The 20621-nt window shown below is 43.6% G+C and overlaps 1 protein-coding gene across 5 annotated transcripts in view; it reads left to right on the top strand.

The window, feature by feature from the left end:
- Positions 1–20621, top strand: part of FRAS1 (Fraser extracellular matrix complex subunit 1) — a 416443-nt gene that overhangs the window by 218742 nt on the left and 177080 nt on the right. For all 5 annotated transcript variants that reach the window (XM_061583287.1, XM_061583284.1, XM_061583285.1 and 2 more), the window contains 2 exons: positions 18371–18523; positions 19946–20092. In XM_061583287.1, the coding sequence (XP_061439271.1) occupies positions 18371–18523; positions 19946–20092 (300 nt within the window). The remainder of the gene's footprint in view (positions 1–18370; positions 18524–19945; positions 20093–20621) is intronic.

The following is a 20621-nucleotide window of genomic DNA, read 5'->3' as shown; positions in this document are numbered from 1 at the left end:
TTAACAGGCCTTCTCTGTGGCAGCCTCTCAATTGCTGAATCCCTGGAGGTTTCACAGAGCTCTGGTATGAGAGCCATTTCAGACATTCAGAACAAAAAGTCCCCCTAACACTGTCTCATTTCAGAGTGTACATGCTTGGGTAGGGTGTGTGGAGGGGGAGCATTTTAGTACTCCCCATGGGGTTTGGTTAGAACTTTTCTCTCTTGACATACTAGTTTTCTACATGCAGGGATCTTGTGATGTGGGGATAAAGCACATGAACCTCACCTGCATTCTGAATAGGGCTGAGACAAAAAGAGATGTAAACTTGTTTGTAACCCACCAAAAGCACCTCCCTCCCTTGGGAGGCTTAGCTGTGAATTGAGAAAAAGTTTTTGCCCAAATCTGATTTGGCTACTTGGTCTTGTTAATAAGCCAGTTCAAAGTTAAGGCAATACTACTTATTCTTACTCTGAACTGGTTTTCTTACGTAGTCAGATCTGATTGGATACCCAGTGCCTTGATGCTATAATGATTGAAGTATGATCCCTGATTGGCTGGGATCACCATACCAGGAAAATGGAGATTAAAAAACGGTCCTGAAGCAGCAGATCAGTCCAAGCAGGTTTGGGGAGGAATTGAGGGCTACCAACAAGGTGAGAAAAATAGTGTCAGGATATATTTTATCTTCTATAAAACTCTGCTTTTGTGCCAAAATGTTTATGTACTTACAAACTGGCACTTCCCTAACTTTCAAAGAGTAGAGTCTGGGGAAGAGTGTACTTTGCATTTTTCTAATGTTATTGAATAACTCAACTGTAAATTTCTTTTGAAAGGCCATTTTATTGGGGTTGGGATTTGGTTAACGGTGTGAGGCCAATATTGTGCTTGGTAGTAGGTGATATTTATTTAATTTTTAACTGGATTACCTTTCTGTATTTTTTTCAAATATGGGTTGTAAATGGGATATGCTGAACTGCAGACCCAAATAAATGACATTTTTAAAATGTATGGTGGAGTCTATGCCATCAGTCTCCTTTGAGATAAATTTGATTAGGTCTGAATCAAGCTGAGCTTTTTTATTTTATATATATGAAATGCAGGACCTTCAGAAACAGATCCACAGAATGGTATGTCGGCAGAGCTCTGAGTGATGTATGAAGTATATGCCAAGAGAGAAAGGTGGTGATAGATAGATAGATAGATAGATAGATAGATAGATAGATAGATAGATAGATAGATAGATAGATAGATAGATAGATATAAGATTTATGAGTGAGACCTGCAATAAAATGTTGTAGTACAGAGGGCTCTCATTCGCTGATACAGTCAAATCAGCCATGCCATACTCAGTGATACTCCATTCCATCCCCTTCCAGTGTTCTATTCCACACCCCACAATAGCCAGCCACGATTCTGTGGCCACTGAGCATGGTCAGCCCTCATTGAGCTGTTTTTTGGGGGGGGTGTTCACTTACTTTTTGGTATTTCTGCCAGTACTGTGGTTCCCCAAAGGCTGCTGATAAAGTGTGTAGGTGCTGCTGTTTTCACAACATATAAGCAATGGTACTCGCATTCTGAACATTGGAAACACAGGGAAAGATTCCTACGTAGATGACAGACAGAATCCACTGGGAAATTTTTGTTGCCCAAGCCTCACTGAAATGAGTGAGAGTTGTGCAAGAGCTTTGCTGTTTGAGTGGGGCTTGTGCACGATATCTTTCCTAGTGGATCGTGCCCAGTGGGCACTGTACACCCACATGAAACTGCAGCCAGAGCTTGCAAATTACATTTACCTATTTAAGTGAGATTAATCACATTTTAATCTATCAGGAGGACAAGCATCAGCACTGCCTGGGAACCATTCCAGTCACTTCAGAACTTTACCATGGCCATTTTTTTTTTAATCAAAGGAAAGATAACACTTGCGAAGCTTATGCCAGTACTCAAAGCTTCCAAGAAAGATAATGGATCAAAAAGAAAAAGAGAGGGAGAGAGAGAAAAGGGGAAAATGATTTAAACAGCATCATTCTCAAGTTCATCATTAAGACTCCCCTTTGCAACATTTCCTGCTTCTTTTGAGCCAAAAGACTTATTTCTTTGATCTTGAGAAATGATTTTTTCACGGCTTATTTGTTTTCCTCGCACAAAAGAGTTATTACTTCGTCTCTTTGCAGCAGAGGCTAGGAATGAAGAGATTAGTGTAGATAAAACAAAGGAGAAATATTTGTACCCAGATTAATTCTGCAACTTTTTTATTAGAGCATCTAAAGCTGAAAGGGCCCGTAGTTAGGGAGGAGGAGGAGGTGGTGGAGGAGGGCATGCTTTGTATGTAGAAGGCCTCTGCTTCTATTCCTGGTATCGCTAGTTGAAAGGATATCAGCTGGCAGAGCTTCTGCCTGAAGCCCTGGGAGGACCAAACTAGATTGAAAATAAATTGCAGGCTTGGGCCCTCCAAGCTGGATTGGTCCCTGGTGTGGAAGGTAGAGAGCCTCCTAAGCCAGATCCGACCCCAGCCCCTGATGTTTTTTCACTGGGGGGAAACGTCCACATCGGAGCCATTGGGAGCTCCCCCCTGTCAAGCAAATGATAGCCATTGTGCAGTTCAGAACATTTTTTAAAAAACATGTGAGCAATTATTTCCTCTCAGCAGCCTCTGTACGTAAGGATCGGATATAGGCAGGCTATGGTCTGAAGGCACATGTGGCCACCTCCCTGCTGAAGCTAGAGCAGGATCAGATCTGGTCAGTGCCTGGATGGGAGACTGCCTGGGAACCATATGTAAGCCGCCTTGGGTTTCTAGCATGGAAAGAAAGGCGGGGTAGAAAAGTAATAAATAAATAAATGATGACTAAATGAACTTCTCCACCATCCCTAGTTGTGGAATTCCCTCCCTGCATCTGACACCTTCGCTGTACACTTTTTGGTGATTGCTAAAGACATGCCTCTTTACCCCGGCCTTCGGCACTTGAGATGTATGTTTTTAGGACCCACCCTTCCCGTAAATGTAATGTTTCAGTTGTTTTGAATACTTTATTTTACATTGCTGTAACCTGCCCTGGGACCTTCTGGGGAAGAGCAGGCAATAGTAATAATACATGATGATGATGATGATAATAGGCATGTGGGGACTGATCAGAACTGCAGTGAAGATAGGGGGAGGTTTAACACCCCTCACCTCTCCATACCAGGGTTCTGATCCAGATGAGGTCCCCATTCCCGTAGTTACCTTATACTGAGTCAAACCATTGGGCTATGGAAGTCAGTTTTGTCTACACTGACTGGCAGAGGTTTTCCAGGGTTTCCAACAAGGACATTCTCAGCCATACCTGGAGACACCTGGGATTTAGCCTGGGGCTTTCTGCATGCAAAGGAGATGCTCTACCACTGAGCTATAGCCCTTCCCCTTTATTATTATTATTTATGAAATTTATTTCCCACCCTTCCTCCCAGTAGGAGCCCAGGATGGCAAACAAAAACACTAAAAACACTATAAAACATCATAAAAGACATTAAAATATATTAAAACAAAACATCTTTAAAACATACTAAAACAAAACATCTTTAAAAACATACTAAAACAAAACATCTTTTAAAAATCTTTTTTTTAAAGCTTTAAAAACATCTTAAAAAGCAATTCCAGCACAGACACAGACTGGGATAAGGTCTCTATTTAACAGGCTTGTTGAAAGAGGAAAGTAAAGATAACAGAGATGTCGCCTGTCTAATATTGAAGGGGAGGGAATTCCAAAGGGTAGATGTCACTACACTAAAGGTCCACTTCCTATGTTGTGTGGAATGGACCTTCTAATAAGAAGGAGGCCCTCTGTAAGAGGCCCTCACCTGCAGAGTGTAGTGATCGACTGGATATATAAGGGGTAAGATGATCTTTCAAGTATCCTGGTCCTAAGCTGCAGTACTTCAGCTGTTCCCAAGGACCCAAAGGGCAGCCAGGCTTTTATGCCCTCTGAACCAGCCAGGAGCTGATGCAAGAGGCTGCAAGATTGACTGCAACCTCTCTCTGGATTCAGGGTAAAGCAGGGGGTCCCAGTTCTTGCAGCACTTACAGAGGACCTCAGCTGTCTTGAGAGACAGCAACCCAGAAGAGTGAGCAATCGGGCAGCCAGATGCTCGCTCCCAGGGCAGGTCTTTTCCAGTCCCCAGAGCTGCAGCTGTTCCTTTAAAAGTTATTCATGTCATTTCTAAATTTTCTGAATTGTGTTTCATCTAGTTTGGCCCTGAGCAAGACAGACCCATGGTCTGAATCGTTATAAGGGAGTGTTACTCCTCAGCTGGGGTCTGTATAAGGTCATTTATTTATTTATTTATTATTTGATTTATATCCCACCCTTCCTCCCAGCAGGAGCCCAGTGCGGCAAACAAAAGCACTTGAGAATAGTCCTGCTGGATCAGGTCAAAAGACACAAGTAGTCTAGCATTCTGTTCTCACAGTGGCCAATCAGATGCCTCTGGGAAGCTCACAAGCAGGACCGGAATGCAGCAGGACTCTCCCAGTTGTGGTTCCCAGCAACTATGTATGGATGTGAAAGTTGGGCAGTGAAAAAAGCGGATAAGAGAAAAATCAACTCATTTGAAATGTGGTGTTGGTGGAGAGCTTTGCGGATACCATGGACTGCAAAAAAGACAAATAATTGGGTGTTAGAACAAATTAAACCAGAACTAGCACTAGAAGCTAAAATGATGAAACTGAGGTTATCCTACTTTGGACACATCATGAGAAGACATGATTCACTAGAAAACACAACAATGCTGGGAAAAACAGCAGGGAGTAGAAAAAGAGGAAGGGCAAACAAGAGATAGATTGATTCCATAAAGGAAGCCACACACCTGACCAGGGTGGTTTATAACAGATGCTACTGGAGGTTGCTGATTTATAGGGTCGCCATAAGTCTTAATTGACTTGAAGGCACTTAACAAGAAGAAGCCATTGATAACCTAATTCTCTTTAAAGCCGTCCAAGTGGGTGGCCATCACTGCCTCTTGTTAGCATGAATTCCGTAGTTTAACTTTGCTCTGTGTGAAGAAGCACCTCCTTTTGTCTGTCCTGAATCTTCTAATATTCAGCTTCATTGGATGACCCCTGATTCTAGTATTTTGAGAGAGGGAGAAAAACTCCCCATTCAACTTTTTCCACATTTATGCACAATTTTATACACCTTCGTTTTATCGTGTATTTTAATTATGTATGGAATGTATCACAGATTTAATGTTTGCAAACAGTTTAGAAAGCATTCTGGCATATATGTGGTATATAATTTAATTAAGATGACGACGACGATAGTAGTAGTAGTAGTAGTAATAATAATAATAATAATAATGGGATGAGGGTCGAGTTCTATAGAAGAAGGCCAGGCCAGGCCAGGCATGAGGAGTCTGCTGCGCTATTTGTAGCAATGAGTCATTCTGCTTGATGGGCCAGTCCTGAGGCCAGGGTGGGAAGTGGTTGGCCAGTGGGGTCAGCTGACAATTACTGCAGCCTTGGCAAATCGCCTTGTTCTGCAATGCTTAGTCAGCCAGACAGGGCCAGCTCATGATATATTGCTGTCTGAAGTGCAGAGCAAGATGACACCCCCACCTCCTTCTACAGGCAGAACGGTCAGACTGGGCATTGGATCTTGCTTCAATGCTGGCAGTGGGGCAGCATCTTCCGCTGCATCTGAGGGTAGCAGGCCAGACCACATGGCACGCACAGCTCCATGCCCCAGCACCTCACCACCGCTTGCTCCTCACTGTGCCTGGCGCCCTCTTGCCACCTGGCGTGCAGCCATGGGGAGCACCAGCATGCCATCACCTGAGCAGAGCAATGCACGCACGCAGGTGAGACTACTGGAGTGTGTGTTCTGGGCTCGCTTCCTCTGTGAGTTGTCTCTTGATCAGGCTCTCTTCAGCCCTCGCTTAGTCAGGGGCCTTTCCCAACAGTGCTCTCTGTGATGCGTCGAGGGAAGGCAACTCAGCGAGACAGCCCTAGCAACAAGCACATGTTGCCAGTAGGGCACTGGCACAGGAGAATGGGAACATCCTGGGGGTGGGTGGGGATAGTTCAGGAGGAGCTCCCCCTAGCATCTGCCACCTCTCTCTGCCTAATGATAAGGCTGGCCCGGCAACAAAGCCTCCAGGAGTTGTAGGGCACAATTGGTGCAGGAAGTAAGATGTGTCCTCCCTCCTGCGTGCCCAGTCTGCGATACCATCACCACCTCGGTCTGAAGGGCAGCTTCATATGGTCAGGCTTGTGAAAGAGATGGAAATAGTGCGAGAATATGTTCTCTCTCTCTCTCTCCCTCTTCCCACCACACACTTCACTTTTGCTTGTCTGCAGCTTTATAATTATAGATAGGATATCACTTGGCAGAGTTCAGAATGGCCTCTAACTGCCCTTTTCTCTTCCTTGACTTCTCAGCAAGAAACACACATGCACAAACCCGTTTGCAAAAGCATTTCCAACAAAAATTTGCAGCAGTTCTTATCAGCAAGGCCCACCCAGTTTTCAACAAGCGGTTGGCCTTCCAGGCGAGACTCCAGGAAAGAGGCCCAATGTTGCCAAAATGGCTGACATCATCTTTCATATCCCCATGAAGGTGCAGCAGCTGCACTGTGTACTGTATTGGTCCAGAAAATGGCAACCAAAAGGATTAAGGGGTGAAGCATCTTCCTGGTGAGGAAATGCTACGTAGTGTGAGCCTTCTGAGTTTACGAAAAAGATGACTTATGGGGGAGGTCGTGATTAGGGATGGGGGAGGAATTTGGTGAGTTCGCATTTAAAGGCAAACTTACCTAATTCACACTTTCCAAAATAATTGTTGTTATTATGTGCCCTCAAGTCGATTACGACTTATGGCAACCCTATAAATCAGCGATCTCCAGTAGCATCTGTCATGAACCACCCTGTTCAGATCTTGTAAGTTCAGGTCTGTGGCTTCCTTTATGGAATCAATCCATCGCTTGTTTGGCCTTCCTCTTTTTCTACTCCCTTCTGTTTTTCCCAGCATTATTGTCTTTTCTAGTGAATCATGTCTTCTCATTATGTGTCCAAAGTATGATAACCTCAGTTTCATCATTATAGCTTCTAGTGCTAGTTCTGGTTTAATTGTTCTAACACCCAATTATTTGTCTTTTACGCAGTCCATGGCATGCACAAAGCTCTCCTCCAACACCACATTTCAAATGAGGTGATTTTTCTCTTACCTGCTTTTTTCACTGTCCAACTTTCACATCCATACATAGAGATCAGGAATACCATGGTCTGAATGATCCTGACTTTAGCGTTCAGTGATGCAACCTTGCATTTTAGGACCTTTTCTAGTTCTCTCATAACTGTCCTCCCCAGTTCTAGCCTTCTTCTGATTTCTTGACTAGGGTCTCCATTTTGGTTAATGACTGTGCCAAGGTATTGATAATCCTTGACAAGTTCAATGTCCTCGTTCTCAACTTTAAAGTTACATATATCTTCTGTTGTCAATACTTTAGTCTTCTTGATGTTCAGCCTTTGTGCTTTCCTCTTTAACTTTCATCAGCCATTCGTTTCAAATCATTACTGGTTTGTGCTAGTAGTATGGTATCATCTACATATCTTAAATTATTGGTATTTCTCCCTCCAGTTTTCACACCTCCTTCATCTTGGTTGAATCCCGCTTTCCATATGATATGTTCTGTGTATAGATTAAATAAATAGGGTGATAAAATACACCCTTTTCTCACACCCTTTCTGACTGGGAACCAGTTGGTTTCTCCATATTCTGTCCAGAGTACGTATAGGTTGCGCATCAGGACAATCAGATGCTGTGGCACCCCCATTTCTTTTAAAGCATTTCATAGTTTTTCATGATCTACACAATCCAAGGCTTTGCTGTAATCTATAAAGTACAGGGTGATTTTCTTCTGAAATTCCTTGCTCCGTTCCATTATCCAACGTATGTTTGCGATATGATCTCTGGTACCTCTTCGGTTTCTAAATCCAGCTTGGACATCTGGCATGTCTCGCTCCATATATGGTAAGAGCCTCTGTTGTAGAATCTTGAGCATTACTTTACTTGCATGGGATATTAAGGCAATAGTTCGATAATTACTGCATTCTCTGTGATCCCCTTTCTTTGGAACTGGGATGTATATTGAATGCTTCCAATCTGTGGGCCATTGTTTAGCTTTCCATATTTTGTCAAAATTTGGACAGATTCATTCTCAGTAGCATGTAGCAACTCTATTGGTATGCCATCTGTTCCTGGTGGTTTGTTTCTTCCAAGTAATTTAAGAGCAGCTTTCACCTCACATTCTAAAATTTCTGGTTCTTCATCATACGGTTCCTCCGTGAATGAATCTGTCGTCCTGTCATCTCTTTTATAGAGTTCTTCAGTGTATTGCTTCCATCTTCCTTCTATTTCATCTTGATCAGTCAGTGTGTTCCCCTGTTGATTATTCAACATCCTTACTCTTGATTTAAATTTCCCTTTCATTTCTCTAATCTTTTGGAATAGGGCTCTTGTTCTACCCTTTTTGTTGTCCTCTTCTATACAATAACTATAGTAATAGTTCTCTTTGTTTCTATGTACTAGTCGCTGTATTGTTGCATTTAGGGTTCTGACCGTGTTTCTATCACCTTTTGCTTTTGCTTTCCTTCTCTGTTTAACCATTTTAAGAGTTTCTTCAGTCATCAATTGAGGTCTTTCTCTCTTTTTAACTAGAGGTATTGTCTTTTCTGCTACTGGAGGTCACTGATTCATAGGGTAGCCATAAGTCATAATCAACTAGAAGGCACATAACAACAACACATTGTCTTTTTCCATTCTTCCCTGATAATGTCTCTGACTTCACTCCATAGTTCTTCTAGTTCTTTGTCAACTAAGTTTAAAGTCTCAAATCTGTTCCTTTTTTGATTTTTATATTCTTCTGGGATGTTATTTAAATGTATTTTGGCATCTGAAACACAGTGCAGTTCTCCAGTCAAGTAATGTGCACAAAAATGCATATACTAGAATAAAGGATGCATAAAAATGAAATAAAAAATGAATGCATGCCAATATGCATTCTATCAGGGGAAATTGCTTTGCAGCACTTTTGCACATTTTTGTATGCATTTTTGCATACAAAAATGTGCATATTAGGAGAAATTCACACTGAAGTGCTGGTGGATTTTCAAGAGGACAGGATGGAGCAGGCTCCCCCAACCTGGTGCCCTCCAGATGTTGTTGGATTCCAACATGCTTCAGCTCCACCCTGCATGGCCAATAGTCAGGTATGAAGGGGACTTGCACTTCAAAAACATCTGGAGGGCTGCATGTTCCCCATCTATGGCTTATAGCCCAGGCCCTGCTCAGCAGCCTAGTGAACTATTCTGGCAGCTGACAACAGTTTTGGGGAGGCGTTATTATAAGCAAGAGACTGCGCTGTGGGTGGGCAACCAGGATGCTAGTTTTAATGAACCTAGAGGGGATTATAAAAATGATGTATAGTGTGGAGAGTGCATAGAAGTACTGCCACTTCTCTCATAATGGCAGAATTTGAAGTTATCCACTGAAACTGATTGGCAATGGATTCAGGGCAGACAACAGAGAGAACATCTTCACACTACTGATAATATTTGTCACTGGGCTACCTCTGAAGACAGTCTGTGAACTATAGCTAGTACAGATTTCAGTGTCTGGACTGTTTTCTGGGACTAGACTGGTGGCCCTTCAGCCCTGTCCCGCTCCCACTTTCTGATGGAATGGCTCAGAGAAGAGAGTTGGGCAGCAGTGAACAAGCAAGTGAGGTGAGACTTGGAAAAAGCATTTCTTAAAGAAGAGGATCTTCAGGAGAAAACGTAAAGGAAAAGAAGACGGCAGATGAGTTCATGGAGAATAGACAAATCAAGGAAGGGAAGAGGGAGAAAGGAGAGGCAGCTTGTGGCAAAGTAGTATTCAATTTAAAAGAACGGGCTGGAAACTTGGAAACACAGAAAGCAAAACTGAGTGTTGAGGCAATTGGCCTCTATAATTGATAGCTCCTGGCACTATTATTCTATAGTATATGTAGCATAATGCTTATATTAGCCCTGAACCAAATGCTTGTTCAGGAATTTATTTACTTACTGGCTTGCACGACCCAAGTGAAACTTTCACCTCCTTCAAGGCTTCTCTCTCTGCTTGCAGTTCATAACGTTCAGTCATTTGCTCCTGCTGTATGCTTACTCAAGTGTGATTGATTGGAATGATCACATATTGGCATAAACTGCATAATTTGCGTACATTATTTGGTTCCCTGTGAACTTGCAACATTTGACTTAGCTTGTCAAGGAAAGTTGGGTCTTTGCTTGTAATGAACGGTTGTCCCTGTCTATACTCTTACCGCACCTCCATCGCCAGACGTTTATTGAAAAGTCACTGTGTGTATTTGTCTTTAGAGGTTATTAATCATTGGTTAACAAGTAGCTGTCACATAAAACGATGCAACTGAAAGCATTAAATTATATTGCATAAATTGTGCCTTAATATCATAAGGGTTTTTTTTTTTAAAAAAGAAATTCACTTGCATAACAGTATTTTCATAGCTATCGCTCCATCCATCAGTGTTGCCTGTTAAGCTAGAATTTTCCCTCTCATGCCCTTGAGGAGAACTGTGTGTTGCAACTTCAATGGAACTCAAAGCCACATATTACTCTGTTGGTAGGAACAGAGGGGAAATTGTTTGCCTATTGCAAATTAATTGCAATGAAAAAGCCAGTAGCAAAGAGAACATTATAACTGGGAGAAAGACAACTATGATGATCTTTTAGAGGGGGTGACAATTATTCAGGTTTAAAGGAGATTGTGGGCAACATGAACCAAATAAAAAGGTAAAGGTGTCCCCGCACTTGTAGTGCGAGTCGTTTCCGACTCTTAGGGTGACGTCTTGCGACGTTTACTAGGCAGACCGTATATATGGGGTGGGATTGCCAGTTCCTTCCCCGGCCTTTCTTTACCCCCCAGCATATGCCGGGTACTCATTTTACCGACCACGGATGGATGGAAGGCTGAGTGGACCTCGACCCCTTTTACCGGAGATTCGACTTCCTCCTTCCGTTGGAATCGAACTCCAGCCGTGAGCAGAGCTTCGGCTGTGTTACCACCGCTTACCACTCTGCACCACGGAGGATCATGAACCAAGTAGCACAAGTAAATTTAGTTGGTAGAACGTTTCCTAAAAATGTGAGGATGGGAATTATGGAAGAATTATAATAGGAAGAAACAAACAAAGATGATTAACAGCAGAGGCACTGCCCCACCAACCTCAGTCCGTTATCAGCTGGCCTCCACTTGCCTATCTCCTTATAACCAGTCCATGGGGTGGCCCTGTCTGCCAGCTTTCTCCTCCTTGGTCTCAGGGTTGCCTAGTAGTACTCAGAAGGGAGGAGGATGGAGACAAAACTAGAAAGTTGGCTTTGCTTGTCATTGGCTGTGGTTTTGGCTCCACCTACTGTTGACCTCTTTGCCTACTGCCCTACCAGTTCCAATGGGCAGCAGCCAGCACTGTAAACAGGGCATTTTGGAGAATATGGTGTGATGAGTTCTACACATCCCCCTTGTGTTTTGCTCTTTGTCGGGCAACACGTTTAGAGGTATCCCATTTTATCCTCACGACAACCCTGTGAGTTTTGGCTGAGAGAATTATTTGTCCAAGGCCACACAGTGTGCAGCATGACCTAGATAAAGTTTGAACCCTAGTCTCCCTGGTTCAAGTTGAACCCGCCAAACAGCTCCCATTGTGACCACCTGCCCTCAATATGGCCACTCATACTAGCAAGGCTACTAGATCCTCTTCCTCCCTGTCTTTCACATTTCCAGGAACTTCCAGTTTTGAGAATCCAAACTGAACTTTATAACAAGTGGAACAACAGTGTTCAGCCCCATCTTTTGTTCACTCTCAGTGTCCCTGACCTATATTGTCTTGCTCAGCACCCATTCCATTCCAGTGGCAGTTGTGCAAGAGAACATTCTGGAAGGTGGTAGCTCAAGCATTTGGCAGCCAAGGTAATGGAGAAGCAAGGTGGGCAGGATTTCCTTAGTCCTCCTCCTTTTTTTTTTTCTTGCTGGAGGAGGAGGGAGTGTTGATTAAGCCTCAAGTAGATATCCTAGCGTCATTAAAGACAGCACCATCTGCTGGTTTCTGAAAGATGAGCAGTCATCCTTGAGACCAAAATGAGATTCCATAGCAATAGCAGGTGCCTTTGCAGGGGCCAAAGTGGTGTACAAAAGTGACAGCAAACAATTTGACTTGCTCATAGGTTAAAATGAGGGGAGGGAAATGTTCTACATACGCATAAAGAACATCTGTAGAAACTCCATTCTCAGGATTGTGAGAAACCCATGTGCAGAGATGCTGTAGATGCAAAATTACAGCACTGAGCAAGGGGTTGGACTAGATGTCCTCAAGGTCCAAGCTCTACAATGGTATGATTCCAATACCCTCCAGATTATAAGCAGTGTATTTGAGACAAAGTTGTGCATCTCTCCCTTTGGATATTAACAGCTTGTAGTTGCTGCTAGACCAAAGTCTTAGTGAAATCTTCCATTCATTTCAATGGGGCTTGAGAAGGACACAAAGATAAACCTAAGGAGAAAATATTGTTATAGAGGAGGCAGGAAACATTAAAGAGAATTCTGTATTCCTTTTCATTTTTTATTTTAAGCTCAAGGGGAATTGCTTGTGAAAAATCTAAGCAAGTTTCTACAATACAAAGGACCTCTTTTTCCTCACTGCTCCATTGCTGGTTCCCTGTGATCCATCAAATTCACTCCAATCCTCTTCTTTCGTTTTTCTTTCCCTCTGGGAGAGATCAATAGTGTGTACGTGTGTTCTTTGATGTCCACATGGTGGAAGAAATGCTGCAGGATATAGAGAGATCTCTGTGCCCACCCCCCAGAAAGGAATAGCTCAATTCCTGTGTTCACACACAGAGGCAAAAAGCATACAAACTGGGAAGACAAACATGCACACAATGGCACTGAGCTTTATGAACTAAACTGGCTTAGGTATAATTGTGTGTGTGTTTCAGAGAGAGTAGTGAAAGAGTTATCTGCACAATGTATAAGTGAATGCTATGTAGCAGAAACCTGTAACCTTCCAGATGGTGTTGGACTTACAACTCCCAACGTGGTCAATGGTCAGGGATGGTGGGTGTTATAGTCCGACATCTGGAGGGCCAGTGGCTTCCTACCCCTTTTATATTACGAGTTTTCCCATTTATTTCCAGCAAGCTTACAAAGGATATGAAATACTAGTCTGGTGGGTAGCTGGAATGAAGCGTGTCTGAAAATATGATGCTGCTTGCCAGGATTTCCCTTAGGACAGCCTTTCCCAACCTGGTGCCCTGCAGATATTTTGGACTATAACCCCCAGCGGTGCTGGCTGGGGCTGATGGGAGTTGTAGTCCAAAATATCTGCAGAGCACCAGGTTGGAGAAGGTTGCCTTAGGAGATTGGTATACTGAATGCAAGGTACAGGATATATGTCTACACAAAAGTAAGTCTCATTGACCTTTCAGATAAGTGGATATAAGAGTGCATCCTTAATTGCCTTGTATCATTCTTTGAGAGAGCCAGTGTGGCATAGTGATTAGAGTGTTGGACTACGACCTGGGAGACCAGGGTTCGAATCCCCACACTACCATGAAGCTCACTGGGTGACCTTGGGCCAGTCACTGCCTCTCAGCCTCAGAGGAAGGCAATGGTAAACTCCCTCTGAATACCGCTTACCATGAAACCCCTGTTCATAGGGTTGCCATAAGTCAGAATCGACTTGAAGGCGGCAGTACATCATACATCATCATTCTTTGATCCTGCCCTTGGCTAAGGGTTGTGCAAAATGCATACACATTTATACATTTGCTTATTGTAAATAATTGGTCAAAGACATCAAATTGGGATGGTCTTCTTGTAGAAATTTGCTTTGCTTAGTGCAAACTATTTCTACAGCTCTTGCCTTTAGTAGTCTGTGTCAGGTGTCCAAACCTGAGGACAGAGAAATATCTTAAGGGATGTAGTGCACAGGGAAAGAGTTGTGCCCAGAGGCAGAACTATGTGGCTTCCTCCAACAACAAGTTGCCCAGACTGTGGAAGCAGGCAGACCTGAGAGCTTTTATACTTGCTGGTGGCTCCTGATGGGCCCTCCACTATCACCTGATTTCCGAGCCCAGGACCTGTTTGTGAGAATCTCCTATCTGGAAGTGCCTGCAGTTTCTCCCCTGTAGCCAGCCAGTGCCTGATCTCAGTGGCTCCCATTTCAATCCCTGCAGGACCTGACAACTCTATATGAATTAGGAACTTAGGACAAAGCTCAGCCAAATATTAAGCACTTTCAACTCCCATTAATCACTGCACATTAAGCATGCTCTTAAATCTCTCCCATTGAAACTGGTGGGGACTTAAAACGGCTTAACTTTGGGCTTCAGGCTGGGTTATGTCTTTCACAAAAGGGCACAGCTTTGTTCATAGCATTGTTCACTCATGGCCAATCTGTTGTCATTGGAATCTGAGCTCCTAATTCTCTTAGACTCCTTTGAAGTGCCAGCTTTGGGTTGCAGATTTCTTTTATCTTTTCATCCACTTGCAGCAGGAAAGTTTCAGAAAAGAGAGAAGGAGGGGAAGGTTGACTTCCAGGAGGAAATCTGACAGCACACCGTGTATGTGGAAAGCAGCCTCATGATTGCATTGCTTTCAAGACAGCCATCATTTCCCTTATAATTTTCTGAATCGCTGTAATGAGGATTAATTTGGCTCCCAGGATCCCTTACATTGTCCCTGCACTGCACACAAAAGACTTCTTGTAAAACCTTTTGAAACTCTTTTGGTTCAGGGGAAGGTCAGGAGCCATTTGCTGATGGGCTGCTTGCAAAGGGGGGTTCTGCGTCTGCTTCTCCCTGCTGGGAACTCCATCCTCTCTAAGCTAAAGAGAGCCTTTGGTTGCTGGAGGCGGACAGTGTTTGCAGTGCTTTTCAGAAAACGCGGTCAGCACGGTCAGCATAGAGACATGGCAGTGTTGCAGTTTGGGGCATGTGTAGTGCCTGCAGCAGAAAACCCAAATGGCCGTCACCCACCTCTGGTTCCCAGTCATAAAAATATAACGAGAGGGATGATGAATGGTGGAAACAGTATCAACACACGTTAACTGCATTCCAAGGCATCTGTTCTCAGAGCAAGGGAATGTGTGTTGAAACTACTTTCTCCAACTGTAGAAAGTCTGTCTTCATCATAATAAACCTTAGCAGTGGTACCTAACTTGTGGAATTCCCTTCCTAAAGAGCTCTGCACAGTCTCTTCCCTCACCCCATCAGCTAGTCACCCAGCTGAAAACTGTTTCATTTTAGAAGATAATTTCCACTGCTTCTTTAATTCATTTACCTGTCTGTAGAGGGTTTTGTGCTGGGTTTGTACTGCTGTTTTAACAAGTGTTTTTTGCATTTTAGTGAAAAACTAAAATTCCTTTCTGTCTTTTAAATTTTATATAATTTATTAAAAATATTTATATGTCATTGACTTGTATAGAAAACACTGAAGTGGCGTACAGCAAATATAAAATCACAAAAACCAGAGAGAAAAATATAAAAGTGCACATGTCATGGGGAACTGCCCACTTACGCATCAAATTCATCCTAATTAAAAGACCTGTCGACACAAGAAAAGATGTCTCAACATAAAAAGTGAGATTGTATCCTGCATTGCAGGACCAGCCACATTAAATTCTTGATTTCTCATAGATACCAAGCAGGGCTCATTCACACAGTGGACAGTTAACAGCATTCCTCCAACAAATCTCAGTGACAGAGCTGTGATATAAAGGCTCGGGCCGTCTTTAAGGTATCCTGGACCCAAGTTGTTATGGGCTTTTTAAAATTAATACAAGAACCTTGAAGCTAGCTCGGTAGCTAATGGGCAGCCAGTGCAGTTGCTTTATTAATGGTGTATTGTGTGGTTGGCCACTGGCCCCCATCACCATTCTGGCCTCTGCTTTCTGTACTAGCTTGAGATTCTGGAGCAGGCCTAAGGGCAGCCCCACATTACAGCAATCCAGGCTTGAAACCTCAGCCAACGCATGGACTACAGTGGTCAGGGTATGCCTATCCAGAAACAGCCATAGCTGGGGTTCCAGATGAAATTGGTAGAAGGCACTCCCAGCTATAGACTTTACTTACCTATTCTTAATGTTTTAAATTGTCTTAGTATCTTAAGTGTATGTTTCATGGTTTTAATGTTATGAATAGTTTAATTCTATTTTAATTGTATATTTTTGTATGTTTTTTACCTATGTGTAGTTTTTATTTGTAAGCCGCCCTGAGTTCCAGTTTTGGAAAACGGGCGGGGTAAAAATAAAGATTCATTCATTCATTCATACTTGGATCTCCAATGATAATGATGTATTGAGGGGTACCTCAAGTTGCTGTTTTAGCAGGTCGTCAGCCCTTTGTTCTTCTCTCTCTTTTAATTTACTTTGTTTATTTTAATTACTTACATGTCATCTTTCAGGGCAAAGTCTTCCCAATGTGGCTTGAAATATATATACATTATATAGTTATGTACAGAGCAAAGTAATTTAGCTTCATATACGCAGAATGGGCTCTCAGCTGGAGCTTTTTCTGGACAAGATTGGGAGTGCTTGAGTTCTGTGTCGTCTCCCTTTGATATCCTCAGCAATGTCAGTAAGTAGCTAAAGGGAGGGGGGCTCTCAGTTGGAGATGGTTTTTAGTGTATGGTTATTTTCATTTTGATTATAGTTCTATACTTCTGCATTGGTTGCATTGCATGATGCCCTTTGGCTACTTTTTGGAAAAGCAACTCATAACCTTCATATATTAAATAAAATAAACAGAACAAATTAGCGGAACATTTTACCATTTGCTGCCCTTTAGTGACCCCTCAAATTGTGTGGTTGGCGTGCACGAGGGATCACTTCCCAGCGGCTCAGGTGGAGGGAGCGGGAACTGCTTCAATGGGGGGGCTGGCTGATGAAGTCCGTGGGCTGACTGCGCTCTCCCTTCCTTCACCGCTCCCAGGGACCTCGTCCTCATCTGACTCCTCTCCCTCTCCCTGGGCTAACTCCTGGTGCGCCTGCGGCACAACAGTCTCATATTGGAACCAACCCTGGGCATATGCCATGTGTTTTTGAAAATTGTTTCCAAGTGGCAGAGTGGTTTTGGCAAAAAGAAACTTGGGAAAATCCAATAGGCAACTCAGCATTCAAGCAACCTCCGCAAGCCAAAGCCATTTTATGTTCTTGTTAAGGAAGGAAGTAGGGGAGGTTCCAAGCCACTGAAGCAAGGCACAAGCCTTTGGAGGTGAAGGAAATTCATTCAGCACCTCAGTGCTTGAACATAAAGGCAGGATGAACATGTGGAAAGCAGGGAAGACAAGCCACACTGAGTCTGATAATTGCTGATAGTTGTCTCCTTTAACTGTCTAAGAGCCAGATCTGATGATGCTTCTACCGCTGAACAGGAAATTGGTCAGTAAAAAAGCCTATTCATGCAAGAGAGATTTTGGTTTCCCCTGAAATGCAGTTGTATGGAAAGATATAATGGATGAGCATATCTCTCTTACGGCCACAGCCACTGGTGATCACAGGAAGCCCTTTTCCAGCCACTGCATTCATTCACATTTCACAGAAATGGTTTGGATGCTATATCCAAGTGATAACCAAATTCACATCTTCATTTGTGCTCAGTGATGATGACCAAGGCATGCCTAACTGGCATAATTCATTCATCTTGCAAAATTTGGTCACCTCTCCTACAAGCACACATCCTTATAGAAGTTTTTTGTCTTTTTCTTTGTTTCCCCCCTTCCATAATACACAGACGTATGCATATAGAAATTCATTCAATTAAATAGATCATAGTTCATCCATAATTATTTCTTGATTTGTTTTGCATTGATTTTTTTTTGAAAAAAACTAATTACCTTCCTGCCCCAGCCTCCGCTGAAGGAATCCCTCCCATCCATAACTGGTTGTCTTTTTCCCCCATAATCATTATCTCCCAGTTTCCTCTTTCAAAGATCTAGTGTTGGTATAGTATCTATTTTCCACATTTTAGCTATTCAGACCTGAACAGATATCAACATATGAAAGACCAAAAACATATGGAAGAAGGTTTTAAAATGTTGCATGGTCACAGTGACGACTGGTGGCTCCATGACAGTGGGGCAGTGGAATCCACTCTGGGTTTTACTCAAAACTTCCAAGGAGCTGTCCCAAGTGATTCAGCACCTTGGGCAGCTCCTTGAAAGTTTAGACTAAAACCTGGAGCGGATTCCACTGCTCCACTCACATGGAGCCACCAGCCGCCACTGGATGGTCATATCCTGTCGAAGCAGACTCATCAGCCAGCCATTCTCACCTGTATACCAACTTTCCTCTCTTCTTTCTGCAGATTGTCACCCTCTGTGTAGGCAATGTGTGGCAGATCTTCAGGACACAGGAAGCATCTGCTTGAAGTGCCAAAATCTCCACTACTTGCTCCTGAGAGACCGCTGTGTGCTTGATTGTCCCATAGGATATTACAGGGTTGGCGGAGAGTGTCAAGGTGAGTAATGTCTGAAAAACGGGTGGTGATAGAGCAGGAGTGGAAATCCTGTGGCCTCCCAGTTGCTGCTGGAGGGCTCCAACTCCCATTATCCCTGACGGTTGGCCACGTTGCCTGGGGCAGATGGGAGTCTAACAACATCCAAAAGGCCACAGGTTTTCCATCTCTGTAGTAGATAGACCTGGATTACCCAGTGAACTTATTTATTTATTTTTTATTACATTTATATCCCACCTTTCCTCCAAAGAGCTCAATGTGGCATACAAGATTAAGAACGTAAGAAGAGCCTGCTGGATCAGGCCAGTGGCCTATCTAGTCCAGCATCCTGTTCTCACAGTGCCCAGCCAGATGCCCATGGGAAGCCCACAAGCAGCATCTGAGTGCAATAGCGCTCTCCCCTCCCGCAGTTTCCAGCAACTGGCATTTAGAAGCATACTGTGGAGCCGTCATGGCTAGTAGCCTTTGATACCCTTGTCCTCCGTGAATTTGTCTAATCCCCTTTTAGAGCCCTCCAAATTGGTGGCCATCACTGCCTCCACTGGGAGCGAGTTCCATAACTTAACTATCTGCTGCGTGAAGAAGTCCTTTCTTTTGTTTGTCTTGAATCTTCCAGCATTCAGCTTCTTTGGATGCCCACGAGTTCTAGTGTTAGGAGAGAGAGAGAAAAATTTTTCTCTGTCTACTTTCTCCATACCATGCATATTTTTATAAGCTTCTAGCGTGTCACCTCTTGCTTGTCTTTTCTCTAAACTAAAAAACCTCAAATTCTGCATCCTTTCCTCAAAGGGGAATTACTCACAACAACCCTGTGAGGTAGGCTGGGCTGAAAGACAGTGACTGACCCAAGGTTACCCAGTGAGCATCATAGCCAAGCGGGGATTATGAACCTTTGTCTCCCAGGTTCCAGTCCGACACTCTAACCCAGCCTTTCCCAACCAGTGTGCCTCCAGATGTTGTTGGACCACAACTCCCATCAGCCTCAGCCAGCATTGCCAATGGTCAGGAAGATGGGAGTTGTAGTCCAACAACATCTGGAGGCACACTGGTTGGGAAAGGCTGCTCTAACCACTACACTACGTTGGCTCTCACAAATTTTAATTTCATTCACCACCTATATATGGCAATTAATTACATCACCACAGCTGATAGGAACTCAAGGCAGCAAACCTGTGGTTCCCAAGGGGTCTTCCATCCATGCACTGACCATTCCCAGACCTGCTTAGCTTCAGCAAGGTGGTAGCCTCATGTACCTTCAGGCAATACTCTGGGCCAGGATTTGAACACTGGCCTCATTCAGGCTAAATCCAACACACATTCCTCAATGCTGGAGGCATGCATGGCATATGGTGGTGTTGTAGTGGTCTGTTTGCAGAGAGACTGCTTCTCACAGATACGCATTTCCATTCTCTCTTTTCCCTCCAGAGTGTCACCCTTCATGTAAAACATGCCAAGGGAGAGGACCTTTCTCCTGCACCTCCTGTGACCCCAGCCTTGTTCTCTCTCACACTGGCACATGTGTCTTGGCCTGTTTTCTCGGATTCTACAGGGATGAGGACCAGCATTGCAAACGTATGTGTTTCCCCTTTGATGTGTGGCTAATCATCTGCTTCTTACTTATCCTGGGTCATTCAGTGAAATCTTTTTAAATAGAAGGGATTGGCTGGGTCCGGATCTGCTGATACATCGCTGGATGATTTGCAGAACGTTGGTGAGATTTCAGTCTCCCAGGTGTTCAGCAGTGGCAACAACAGGGTTTCCCCTTGCCCCAGAAAATTAGGCTGTTAAAATCACTGAGCTATAGCAACTAAGATAAAGATTTCTACATGTATATGCAGATTATTCCCGTCTACGTGGCTCATGGTCGTGAGCTCTGACTCCATTTTTAACCTGACTCTACTTACCTCCCAAGCCACTGTTTTGCTTCTGGCCCCAATTAGTAGACCATCGATGACAGGGGAAAGAAGAGCAAGAGCCTCAGGGAGACTCAGCAGAGAGCTTCAGTAGGCCTGACGTGGCCTATAGGCCATATAATTCAAGCAAAATGCACCTTATGGTGTGGAGCAGTTCTTGTGCCAGCCATATGATCAAGATTCGGCCA

Source organism: Rhineura floridana, chromosome 9 (assembly GCF_030035675.1).
Source record: "Rhineura floridana isolate rRhiFlo1 chromosome 9, rRhiFlo1.hap2, whole genome shotgun sequence".
Classification (NCBI taxonomy): Eukaryota; Metazoa; Chordata; class Lepidosauria; order Squamata; family Rhineuridae; genus Rhineura; species Rhineura floridana.
Note: the sequence above shows the minus strand (reverse complement) of the source record. Positions and strands in the feature narration are given on the sequence as shown.